The sequence below is a fragment of the Cetorhinus maximus genome, chromosome 7 (genome assembly GCF_964194155.1).
Source record: "Cetorhinus maximus chromosome 7, sCetMax3.hap1.1, whole genome shotgun sequence".
In the NCBI taxonomy this organism is placed as follows: Eukaryota; Metazoa; Chordata; class Chondrichthyes; order Lamniformes; family Cetorhinidae; genus Cetorhinus; species Cetorhinus maximus.
This window is the reverse complement of record NC_135885.1, coordinates 19,007,924-19,019,964: the sequence shown is the minus strand read 5'-3', so window position 1 is coordinate 19,019,964 and position 12,041 is coordinate 19,007,924. Positions and strand designations below refer to the sequence as shown.

The 12,041-nt window shown below is 43.1% G+C and overlaps 1 protein-coding gene across 2 annotated transcripts in view; it reads right to left on the bottom strand.

Annotated features, from left to right (window-relative positions):
* Window positions 1–12,041, bottom strand: part of oca2 (oculocutaneous albinism II) — a 573,569-nt gene that overhangs the window by 113,277 nt on the left and 448,251 nt on the right. For both annotated transcript variants that reach the window (XM_078544815.1, XM_078544816.1), the window contains one exon: window positions 3,482–3,609. In XM_078544815.1, coding sequence (XP_078400941.1) covers window positions 3,482–3,609 — 128 coding nt within the window. The remainder of the gene's footprint in view (window positions 1–3,481; window positions 3,610–12,041) is intronic.

Genomic DNA, 12,041 nt, shown 5'->3' with positions numbered 1-12,041 from the left:
GACTTTCGACCGAACCTTCTTCCACAAGATGTGAACATTTCTGCTTAACTTTCTTCCTGCACCTTCATGGTTCCTTGGCATCGGTTCTAGAAATTAACCCCCTTCACACAACAAAATGTCACCTAACTGCCGAAACCAGTTCTAGCATCAGCTGTGAGAAGGTAAGGAATGTAAAGACTATTATGGTCACTGATCAAAAAGAAGATATGAGAAGATATGCATTCGTCCAACATAGAAGCACCAACTGCTGGATGAGTTACCTCATCTGCGATGCTAAATCAAAAACAAAAACAGAATTACCTGGAAAAACTCAGCAGGTCTGGCAGCATCGGCAGAGAAGAAAAGAGTTGACGTTTCGAGTCCTCATGACCCTTCAGCAGAACTGAGTGAAGTTAGGAGAGGGGTGAAATATAAGCTGGTTTAAGGTGGGGGGGAAGGTGGGCGGGGGGAAGAGGAGTTGGTGGGGGGGTGGTTTTAGGGACAAGCAAGCAGTGAGAGGAGCAGATAATCAAAAGATGTTACAGACAAAGGAACAGAGAGGTGTTAAAGGTGGTGATATTATCTAAGAGAATGTGCTAATTAAGAATGGATGGCAGGACAAAGTACAGCTCTAGTGGGGGTGGGGTGGAAAGACTGACAGGGTATTACAGTTATAGATTTAAAAATAATAGAAATAGGTGGGAAAAGAAAAATCTATATAAATTATTGGAAAAAACAAAAGGGAGGGGGAAGAAACTGAAATGGGGGTGGGGATGGGGGAGGGAGTTTAAGATCTAAAGTTGTTGAATTCAATATTCAGCCCGGAAGGCTGTAAAGTGCCTAGTCGGAAGATGAGGTGCTGTTCCTCCAGTTTGCGTTGGGCTTCACTGGAACAATGCAGCAAGCCAAGGACAGACATGTGGGCAAGAGAGCAGGGTGGAGTGTTAAAATGGCAAGCGACAGGGAGGTTTGAGTCTTTCTTGCGGACAGACCGCAGGTGTTCTGCAAAGCGGTCGCCCAGTTTGCGTTTGGTCTCTCCAATGTAGAGGAGACCGCATTGGGAGCAATGAATGCAGTAGACTAAGTTTTTCCAGGTAATTCTGTTTTTGTTTTGGATTTCCAGCATCCGCAGTAGTTTTTTGTTTTTATGCAATGCTAAATGCTTGATCACACTCAAATGAAGCCTTCTAATAAAATGTCCCAAGGCGCTTTACAGGAACACGATAAAACAAAGTATTACATGAAGTCACATGAACAGTTGTTAGGTCAAGTGACCAAAGGGTTGGTCCAAAGCGATAGGTTCTAAGGGAATGCCTTTTAGGAGGAAAGCGAGATACACAGGCGGAGAGGTATAGGGAGGGAATTCCAGAGCTTAGGGCCAAAGCAGCTGAAGGCTCAGCCACCATTGGTGGAGCAATTATAATTGGGGATGCACAAGAGGCCAGAATTAGAGGAGGACTGATATATGTCGGAGAGTTGTGGGCTGAAGGAAATTCCAGAAATAGGGAGGGGCAAGGCCATGAAGGGATTTGAAAGCAAAGATGATGTTTTATGTTCAGTAGGTCTCACAAAGAGGTTCTGAGTTTTGTGTGGTTGAACATTAACTGTTTATTGATAAGACATAACTATGTACATACACAGGGTATAGCCCAAGCTATGAGCTAACTCCATGCTTGCTTCTACACAGGTCTCTGTCCAGTCCACAACTCTCTCTCTCTTCTCAGATCATGTGTCTCTTTACATCACACAGTGAGCAGTACTGTTTCCCAGTCCCACGTTAACCCTTCCTATGCGAGATGCCTTTTTACTATAGATGAGGATTTTAACATCAAGGTGTTGCTTGACTCAATCTAAAAAAATCTCTGAAGGTATATGCTTTCACTTAGACAGAAGTGAATTGGTGATTGTTGAACGCAAATGGTGAGTGTATTCAGATAATATTCTTCACCAAAAGTGATTTCTAGCCCAGTATGTTATGTGCCTCTCAGATTCCTTTTTTCCAAATGTTTACTTTACTTTGGATGGGCTTTTCAGCTATGATTTATGCCATTTGCCTTTCATAATGAATTGAATAGGAAATAAGGGAAAAGCAGTGCAGTCCGCATCAGATGCTATGCAACTGCAAGAGATGCGCTGAACCGAATCGGAGGAGAATATGCACAACTAATACAAAAGCAAAACACAGTGGATGCAGAAAATTTGAAATAAAAACAGGAAATACTGAGTAAGTCAGGCAGCACCTGTGGAGAAAGAAACTGAGTTAACGTTTCAGGTCCCTTTCATTTCTCGTCCATCGGTATTTCCGACGTTGTGTGTGAGGACTGTGTCGATTTTTTTATCACCAATGTTGAAATGGTTTGCTGCCTCAACCTCCCATTGCACCAGTGTCTATCCTGCCATCAATTCCCCAAGATCTGCCTCAGCCCTGATCTCAGGCACTCTGCAGCCTCAGTTCTTTCTTCCCACACCCCTTACGAGACATGTTTCTTCCACGAGTCTCATGACTTCTTACCTCAATCCCTTTCCTGAGCCAGCTCTTGCCTACATAACACCCCCTCCTCAACCCAATGCTTGTTGGCCTTGACAATTCCTCATAAGGCACTGCGGCATCGACGTTCAAACTTGTCATTACAGTCCTCCTTAAAAACTCCATCCTTAGCACTCCCTGCTGGAGATAAGGTCCGTCAAATGAATCATCATCCAATTCTGTGCCCACTTCTTCCACCTCTTTGTGTTGTCCTCAGACTTCCCTACATTCAACTCTGCCATAGTCTTGCCCTTTCACTTAGTCTGTCCGTGTCTCTCTGTAACTTTATCCACCTAAACATACAACTTTACCTCCTAATTCAGAATTTAAAAAAATAACAGTAGCCCTTGGCAGCATCATCATTCCCATGTCACCAACTTAATGTGAAGTTCCCTAAATCACATGACATAGTGTTAGAACCTCTGGTCTATATTGCACATGGATAATTATCCATTTCCCAAGCTGTTTAGCTGCAAGTGCTTTTGAAAAACATTCCAGAGAACATCAAATGGTAGCTTTTTCTGCAAGTTTCTCCCACTGGAAGGCCTGATTGGTACTTATTACTTATATTATTACTTGTTACTCACCTTATTACTTATAACTATAAAAACATAAGGAATGAGAACAGGAATAGACTATCTGGACCTTCGAGATTGCTCCGCCATTCAATACAATCATGGCTGATCTTTTGTCTCAGTTCCAACCTCCCACCCACTCCCCATACCCCTTGATTCCCTGAGAGACTGAAAATTTGTCTCTCCCCACCTTAAATATATTCAGCGATGGAACATCCACAACTCTCTGGGGTAGAGAATGCCAAAGATTCACAACCCTTTGAGTGAAGAAATTTCTCCTCATCTCAGTCCTAAATGATTGGCCCCTTATCCTAAGAGTGTGCTCCCACGTTCTAGATTCCAGATACGACTGAGCTCTTAATCTTAGATAAAAATGAGTGTAATAACAAATGTAAAATACCTCCATCAGGACAAAGAGCGCGGCAAAGAAGAGAAGTGTTGCCCATTCTACTCTGTGCAGTATAATCTCAAAGTCATGGACGTCAGCCAGCACCAGCAGCCATATTGCACCCAACATTGCGATCCAGCCTATTAAAAATGTACATCTACAGTTAGTACAAGAACAATGTTTCACACAAAATATGCAAAGTCAATGAAACAGAATAACACAAATCTGGTCAAAAGAAACTTTAAGAGCTTTATTTGAATTGATTTTTCTTGCAGTTTTGGCTATCAAACTGTGTGTGATAAATATGAAACAGCAGCTCACTCTGCGCATCTGAAAGCACTGCCAAAAGCTAATGACTGATGCAAATTAAAACAATTAACAATTTAGGATCTCCAGGTGGTAGCTTGGTTTTCTGTAGACAGGACCAATTGTGCATTTTTTTTTTCTATTTCAGTGCTAATTTCATATCACAATTACAGCTGAAAATGTTATGTAGAGAGGATCCAAGACATGAAAATGAGGAGAAAGAAAGAACTTGCATTTGTACAACACCTTATCGGGTCCTCAGAATGGCGCAAAATGCTTCACAACCAATACACTTAAGCTACGGTCATTGTTACAACATTTCAGCCAATTGAAAACAGTAAAGCCAAACAAACAAAGAGCAAGCTGATGGAGGAGGAAATCTGTTTGTCGTGGTGTTGGGTGAGGAAGGAATGGGCAGAGATCATTTGCAACACAAGTGGGTCGGACTAATTTCTATAAAATAAAAATAAAATGCTGCGGATGCCGGAAATCTGAAATAAAAACAGGAAGTGCAGGAAATATTCAAGAGGTCTGGCAGCGTCTGTGGAGGGAGACAGTCTTCTGACAGTACTCTCTGCCGGTGCAGCATTCCCTCAAGTCATGCAGCCATGGTGGAAACTACCCAGATGGGCCTGGGACCGGACCAGGTCCAGGTCCCCCACGCCTCTGCCCGATTACCACGCCGCCTGGGAGTGGTGATGGAACCTCGCCCTCCTCCAGCAGGACAGAAAGAGCCAGCATGCCCTGCAGGATTTTTTTCTCCAAGTCCAGCAGCCCTCGTCATCAGGAATCCCTCGTGCAACACCAAATCCGAGGCAGGTGGGACAGCATCAACCGGCCCAGCCAGGCAAGGCCCACGATCATCGTGGAAAAGCCGGAGACAAGGCCACGCACGGACTGGAGAAACTTTTTGGCAGTATTCCTCCTGTGTCAGCATGAGTCACAGCTCGCCTGTATCCTCTCCTATGGTGGAAAAGGCACGACATAGGCCATGGAAGGAGGAAGGAGACTCAAGTAGGTGGTGCATACGCTGCCGTGTTACCAGGTACTGAACAATAGTTGTGTGTCCATTGCTCCTCACGTCTCCAGGACAGTCTCCCTGGAAAGCTTTTGCCTTCATTCCTAACGCCCACCAAATCAGCCCTCTTGCCAAGGAGAGGAATTTGCCCGTGTACTGTTTGGCCAAAATGTTACATTCGGCGTGTGGGTGTGCGTCCCGACGTCGTCGTGCTCTCGCGCGATATTTCGTTCAGCAGGCGCGCAACGGAGTCAGCTGCGCGCCCGCCAATAACTGAAAGTCCTATTAAAGCCATTAACCAGCTCATTAAAATCAAATTTACGCTGCCCGTCCAACCTTGTGGTTGGCGGGCAGGCGAAAAGGCCAAGCGGCCTTTACATTTTTTTAGGAAACCTCTTCCGCGCGCTAGGCCCGGTCTCCCTCCAACCTCCCCCCAGCCCGCACAGGTAGCGCTCAGCGCTGCTGCTCACAATCCACGCTGGGCGGGCCTTAATTAGCCCGCCCGTGTGAAATCGCGGAGTGGAGCCAATCACAGGCGGCGGTCAGCTCCCCGACCGCCCCCACCCACCGAGCCCACCCGACAAGGGGAAATTTCTGGCTTTTGTGTACTTAGAGATAAGATGGCACTGCATCACGGTGACATGGATTTCACATTGCTCATCATTCGTGATGTAGATTTTTCTTTTTCATTGTTAGTTATTCATTTTAGTGTGAATGAGCAAGGTACCTGCAATGAATTTCCAAATGGACAATGACATTTGATTGAACGATTGAAACGAATTGAAACAGAGTTAACATTTCAATTTGAATATAACCCTTCTTCTGGACTAGATTACTGATTGGTCCCCATGGAGGACAAGACACACCCGATAGTTTGCCTGAAACGTGTCATTTGAGCCTGCCTGCTGTCGAGTAATTTAAGGTCTGTGCGTTGTGTAGTTTGATCTGGTCACCTTCAGACAGGCTCGGAATCTCACAGTGATGACATCGCTGCTTTCAGAGAGCAGATAGGGCTCTCACTCCCAGGCTAGGAGCACTCACACGCCTGACTTCAGAGAACACACAGTGCTCGCATTTCGGGTCCAGCTAGGAAGGAGTGAGGGGTGGAGGATTTCGACATGAAGAGGAGAACACTAAAATTGAGGTGTTGCCGGATGGAGAGTCTCAGCGAGCACAGGGGTGATGAGTGAGCCGGACCTGCTGGGTTGAAAGCAAAATGCCGCGGATGCTGGAAATCTGAAATAAAAACAGAAAATGCTGGAAAAATTCAGCAGGTCCGGCAGCATCTGTGGAGAGAGAAACAGAGTTAACGTTTCGAGTCCGCATGACCCTTCTTCAGAGCTGGGAGTTAGGATACGTGCAGTTGAATTATAGATGAGCTCGAGTTCATTGAAGGTGGATGATGGGAGGCTGACCAGGAGAACATTGGAATAACCAAGTTGACAAATAACACATAAACGTAATGCATGTTGGTAGGAACGCAGGACGTGCTCTCATTTTTTAAGGTGAGCAACCCTAATTCACTAGTCTCTCCACGTAACTGAAATTTTTACAGAATTGTTATGGTGTAGAAGGAGGCCATTCAGCCCATTGTGTCTGCACCAGCTCTCTGAGCATTTTAACTTAGTACCAAAATCCTGCCTTTTCCCCGTAACCCTGCACACTGTTTGTATTTAGATAATCAACCAATGCCCTCTTGAATGCCTCAATTGAACCTACCTCCACCACACTTCCGGGCAGTGCATTCCAAATCCTAACTACTCGCTGTGTTAATCCTTCATTCCCTTTCAGGAAAGTTCCCCCGCACCTTCTTAGGCTTTGACATCTTCCCCAAGTGCTGTGCCCAGAATTGGCCACAGTACCCCAGATGAAGCCTAGCCAGTTTTTATGAAAGTTTACCATAACTTCCTTACTTTTGTAGCGTACACTTCTGTTAGTGAAGCTAAGGGTCCCATAGACCTTTTAGCAGCTTTTTTCCTGCCATCTTAAGGGACTGTTTATATGGACCCATAGGTCTCTCTGATCCTGCATCTTTTTTTTAAAATTGTATCATTTAGTTTCTAGAAAGCAAAATACTGCAGATGCTGGAAACCTGAGACAAAAACTGAAAATGTTGGAAGTACTCAACATGTCAGGCAGCATCTGTGGATAAAGAAACAGAGTTAACATTTCAGGTTGATGACCTTTCAGACAAAGCAAAAGATGGAGAAACATACATCAACCAGCAGGGGAAGATGGTGGCATAGTGGTTATGTTGCTGGTCTAGTAATCCCAGGCTAATGCTCTGGGGACAGGGGTTTAAGTCCCACTGCAGCAGCTGGGGTTTATAGAAACATAATTGAAGGCTGGTCTCAGTTATGGTGACCATGAACCTATCATCAATTGTTGTAAAAACCCATCTGGTTCACTAATGTCTCTCAGAGAGAAGGAAATCCTTTACCTGGTCTCACCTATACATGACCTCCAGATTCACAGTAATGTGGTTGACTGTTAACTGCCCTCTGGCAAGCCATACAGTCCAAGGGAAATTAGAAATGGGTAACAAACATTGGCCTTGCTAGTGACACCCACATTGCATGACAAAAATATTTTTTTTTTTACAAAGTTCTAAAGACTGGCACCCCAATGGCATTTCTCTTAACACCCTGAACTTGCTGGCCAAATTACTCATTAACAACGGTATGCATAATTAACACGTAATTATTCTTTCAGCAAAATGAGGCCCCTGGTCATATTCCACTAGGCCATTCTTCTTCCTCCTTCTGCTGTTATTCAGCACAATAGGACCATTGACTGCATTGTTAGTTCCTCCTCTTAGATTGTGGCTTTTTACTGAAGCTGGGTTCTCAAAGAGAATACGTTATCCTTTATTTGTATTTTGTTTTCTCTCCAATTCATTTCTGCCAAGACACCCTGCTAATGGGGTGAGCAGGCAATCTGCTCCAAAGCCTCTGATATATTAGTCCATCTGTTAGAGGTAAAATAAGCAGATCTAAAGAAAAATGGAGCCAGAGGACGTGTGAAAAATAATGGGGAGATAGTTGTTAGGCAGTAATTTTATTAAGACAGGCAAATGGCATAAAGCTGAAAATTTGAAACTTGTGCAGCTAGGAATGAAAGAATAAGAAAAGTGACTGGCTCCAAAATTTGTGAAGCTGCAAGAGGCAAGAAGGCTGACTTCTTCCGAAGGGTACTGGGATTTGGAGGAGGAGGAGGCAGGAACATGGATTAGAACACCCAGGTACCCCCAGATTCCACCCTTCCTATACACCCAGGTTGGAGGGAGCTATGAGTAATTCCATTACCTCACTGCCAGTGGGACACTCCTCTCTTTGCCCCTCAAAAGCACTTGGCAAAACTCGTGCCAAGCAAGAGTTGGCACAAGCCCTTGTGAGAACACTCCGAGTCCCCAGACATTTACTAAATAAATTTAAGCAATTTTGGAGGGGGTCAATTGCTTTCTCTCAGAGGCCTGGTTGCTCTCTGCACTGACATCCTGAGCAGGCAATGGTACCACTCCTGGCACAGTGAGCTCACCTCAGCCCAGTGACCTCTGTCCCAAGGGCTTCAACAGAATAGGTAGTCTAAGAAACTGTAACATGCAACATTCTTGACTAACTTGAGAACTTGTAGTGAGACTTGTGAAAGGTATTCAACCCAGGGCCTTTGACAGTTTAGATGAGATACAAAGTGCTCTTTACTGTAGCCAGCTGTACAGAAACTACTTTGGCCAAATTTTACGAGCATGCTTTGCAAGGCCAAAAGACTTTTCAAAGTAAACTGCGAGTGCTAAATGCTGTTCTCAGATAAGAGGAAACAAGATTCTCCAGGCCATGGAATGTTTGGCTGTGAGGCTCACTGTTATAATGGAGAGCTAAAGAAAGCAACAGACAGCCATATTGTTAGAACCATATCTTCCAGGACAATATTTTCTTTTAAAATATGGAAGGACATTGCATTATCTGGCCACTTGGAAGCTGATCTGGATTTTTTTAAGAAGGGGCGTAAGTTCACCTTGGACTATCAGCAAGACTTCAGCTAACTGACCTCTTACTTACTTCAATTGATAGGGGAAAAAAAACTGGTTTAAAGTCAAAGGCTAGTGATTTACTGGAAATCACCTGACAGAAATGAGCTTTAAGTTTTGAACTTGTTTTTTTGAACTCAGTTGGGAATGAACTGAAAAAGTGAAGCTGCCCAGCTCAGTCTACTTGCCTTGCTTGGAATAGAGTGGCTATCAATATCCAATTAGGAATCCTCATCTCAGTGGAACTTGTAAGTCTTTGAAAACCTGAGACGCTGAGATGAGAAGGATTGACCCGGCTCTATTTTCCTCCATGCCAAAGCTCCGTTGGTGAGAACTTCCAGCCATCTACTCGGACTAGTGATCTATCTTTACTTGAGAGAGCTCCAGATTAACAGCTCTGAAACCCTGTGAACTTTATCCTTTCTTTTATAAAACCTTTTCTTCAACAGCCCATCTACCTGTTCGTCCTTTGTTTATGTATGTGTGTGTGTGTGTGTGTGCTGGGGAATTTTAAGAGGGATAGATAGTTATACTTCCAGATTACAAATTATGTGTTAACCAGTTCTTGCAACTTGTTTTAAAAAATAAGTTTTGTTTTATAATAAATCAATCATTTTGAGTTTATTGAAAGAAGCCTAGTTAAAGTCTTTTTTATTTTGGGTCTAACAGTAGCAAAGGTAAATAATTGGCCATTTTGGTGAGTGAGTTAAACTTTTAAACTAATGATGAGACCTGTGGAGTAGTGGGGCTAGATAAACTGCGTACTCCTCCCATTCCGGTCGTAACAATAATTCAAAGCTGTTTTAAAACATTATACTTGCTGGAATACAAAGCTATTGAGTGTGTAGAGCAATAGTATGATTTCAATAGTTTATTAAGAACAGAGAACATTTGGATTGGATATAACCATTATGAACGGCTCTGAGCATAAATGACCGGTGACAGGCGAATACAAATGAGGAAGCTCTGAAAGTTAGTTTGCAAATCAGAGACAAGATGCTTCGAAAGAATTGTGGAAAACAGTCTAGGATGAGATAAAGGAAGATAATGTAAAAGCTGGGTTGATTAAAGACAGATGGCATACATGAAAACTCTAGGAGTTCATGTAGAATGGATAACATAAAGGCGGGCTTTAACTCCATGGTTCAAACAAAGAACTCACCACTTCACTGGATAATTTATATCATGAAAGATTTTTACTGGACAATGGGGCCCTGTTAGTGTAAAGTCCTGTCCACTGTTGAAAAAAAATGTATAAAAGTGACTGTTAAAGGAACCTCATTACTGCAGTTGGAGGGAAGAGTGACCTAGTCAGTCACTAGAGAGACTATAATCAATGTGAAGTGACTGCTTATGGGTGATTGTATGTATAACTTCTTGCGCCATATTTCAAACATTTTATTGTAGGTGTCAAAAACTCCATTGTAGCCATTGTATTGTGTGATTTTGATGCCAAGGTAACCTAATAAATCATAATGGCTAACTCAGATATTTAAGTGTGTTCCGTTATTCTTGTAATTCTTGGGTTTTAGCAAAAGTGAATAGTCTCAAATCTTACAGCAGGTGCTGCTTCTGCACCACGGCAGGAATTTTGTTTCCAAATGACTGTGGTCAATTCACACTATCAGATTCTCCCAGACTTTGTGACCTCCTGGAGCAGCAAGCATAGATAGAAACCTATGAACATATACTTGTCCCTCTCTGATTGTTTTTGTTCCTCTTTGCCTGAAGGTGATGGTTTATATTGAGAGTACAGTTTCAGGTCAGGGTCTTTCCCATGACTATTGTACCATGCTCACAGCACTTTCCATAGACGGACTGAGAACCCAATGAATCAAAGCTGGTGTTCATTTACATGATGCCAGTAGAATATTGAGCCATGGCATTGTGCATCATACAGTCAACTGTAAGTCGATTACTCAATAGGTGCCAATTATTGTGCGGTTAGGGGACAATGTGTTTGAAAGATGTATGTTAGCGAGTATAGAGAATCATAGAAAATGATGCAGCACAGGGGGAGGCCATTTGGCCCATTGTGCCAGTGCCAGCACTTTGAAAGAGCTATCCAATCAGTCTCACTCCCCTCCTCTTTCCTATAGCCCTGCAATTTTTCCCCTTCAAGTAATTCTCTCATGGAAGTTGTATTGGATATGCTTTCACCACCTAATTCCCCAGTATTATAAGTAGAGTAATGGACCAGAACAATAACCCACAGCAAGTTAGTGAAACTACATTACTTCAAATGATAAAGATAGAGTCAGTCTACAATAGGCTAAAATACGCATTTCAGAATACAATTTTTGCTACAGTCTGATAACTGACATGACTTTTGGATGAAAAGTACTATATGACCTGAAGTGTTACATAAGTTCTAATCCATGACACTCAGAGCTCCAGAAAACTAAGGACTAGCAAATTAAAGATAATTTTCCTCTTCTGCCATCTGTAATTTACAAGTATTAACAATTTACAAGCATGATGGTCTTCCTGTTGCTAATTTCAAACAGCACATCCTAGCCAATAAGCACCTGCGAATTTGTTAAAATTCTGAACAGCTGGGTTGATGCATAAGAAAATGCTTCCAAGGTAGGCGCACACTATTGTAACTACCTGATTGTGCAGCCAATTACATCTGTTGGTTACCACGGCCATAGAAGCAATGGGCTTTGCCTAAAGATACAGCTATCAGAAGCCAAATGTTATATCATATCCTCCCATCTATCTCAAATCTTCCTAACTGACCATATCAGCCACCCTCCTGTATATCCCCCATTCATTATCTTTTAAGTGCAAACAGTAGCAAAGATGTTTTAAATTCACCTGAGAGGGAGACAAGGCCACAGTTTTAAGTCTCATCTGATGGACGGCACGTCAGAACGTTCAGTGCTGAACCCACAACCTTCTGACTCTGAGGGCAAGCGTGCTAAACAAATCACTAAACAAAGTTTGACACTTAACTATGCTTCTCAGGAAAATTTCAAAGCACTTCAAGTACAACAAACTGCTTTGACTGCAACACCGAGATGAATGATTATTTGAGATTTTTTTTGTGCTGTTGACGGACTAGGAGAACTTCCTGCTGCTCTGCAAGTGGTACCATGGGATCTTTAACCCGCACCTGAGCCACTGGGACAGAAAATATGGCCTCAGTTTAATACCTCATCTAAAAGATAGCACCTCACGGCTCTCGAACATAACACTGCCTCAAAATCTGTACTGGT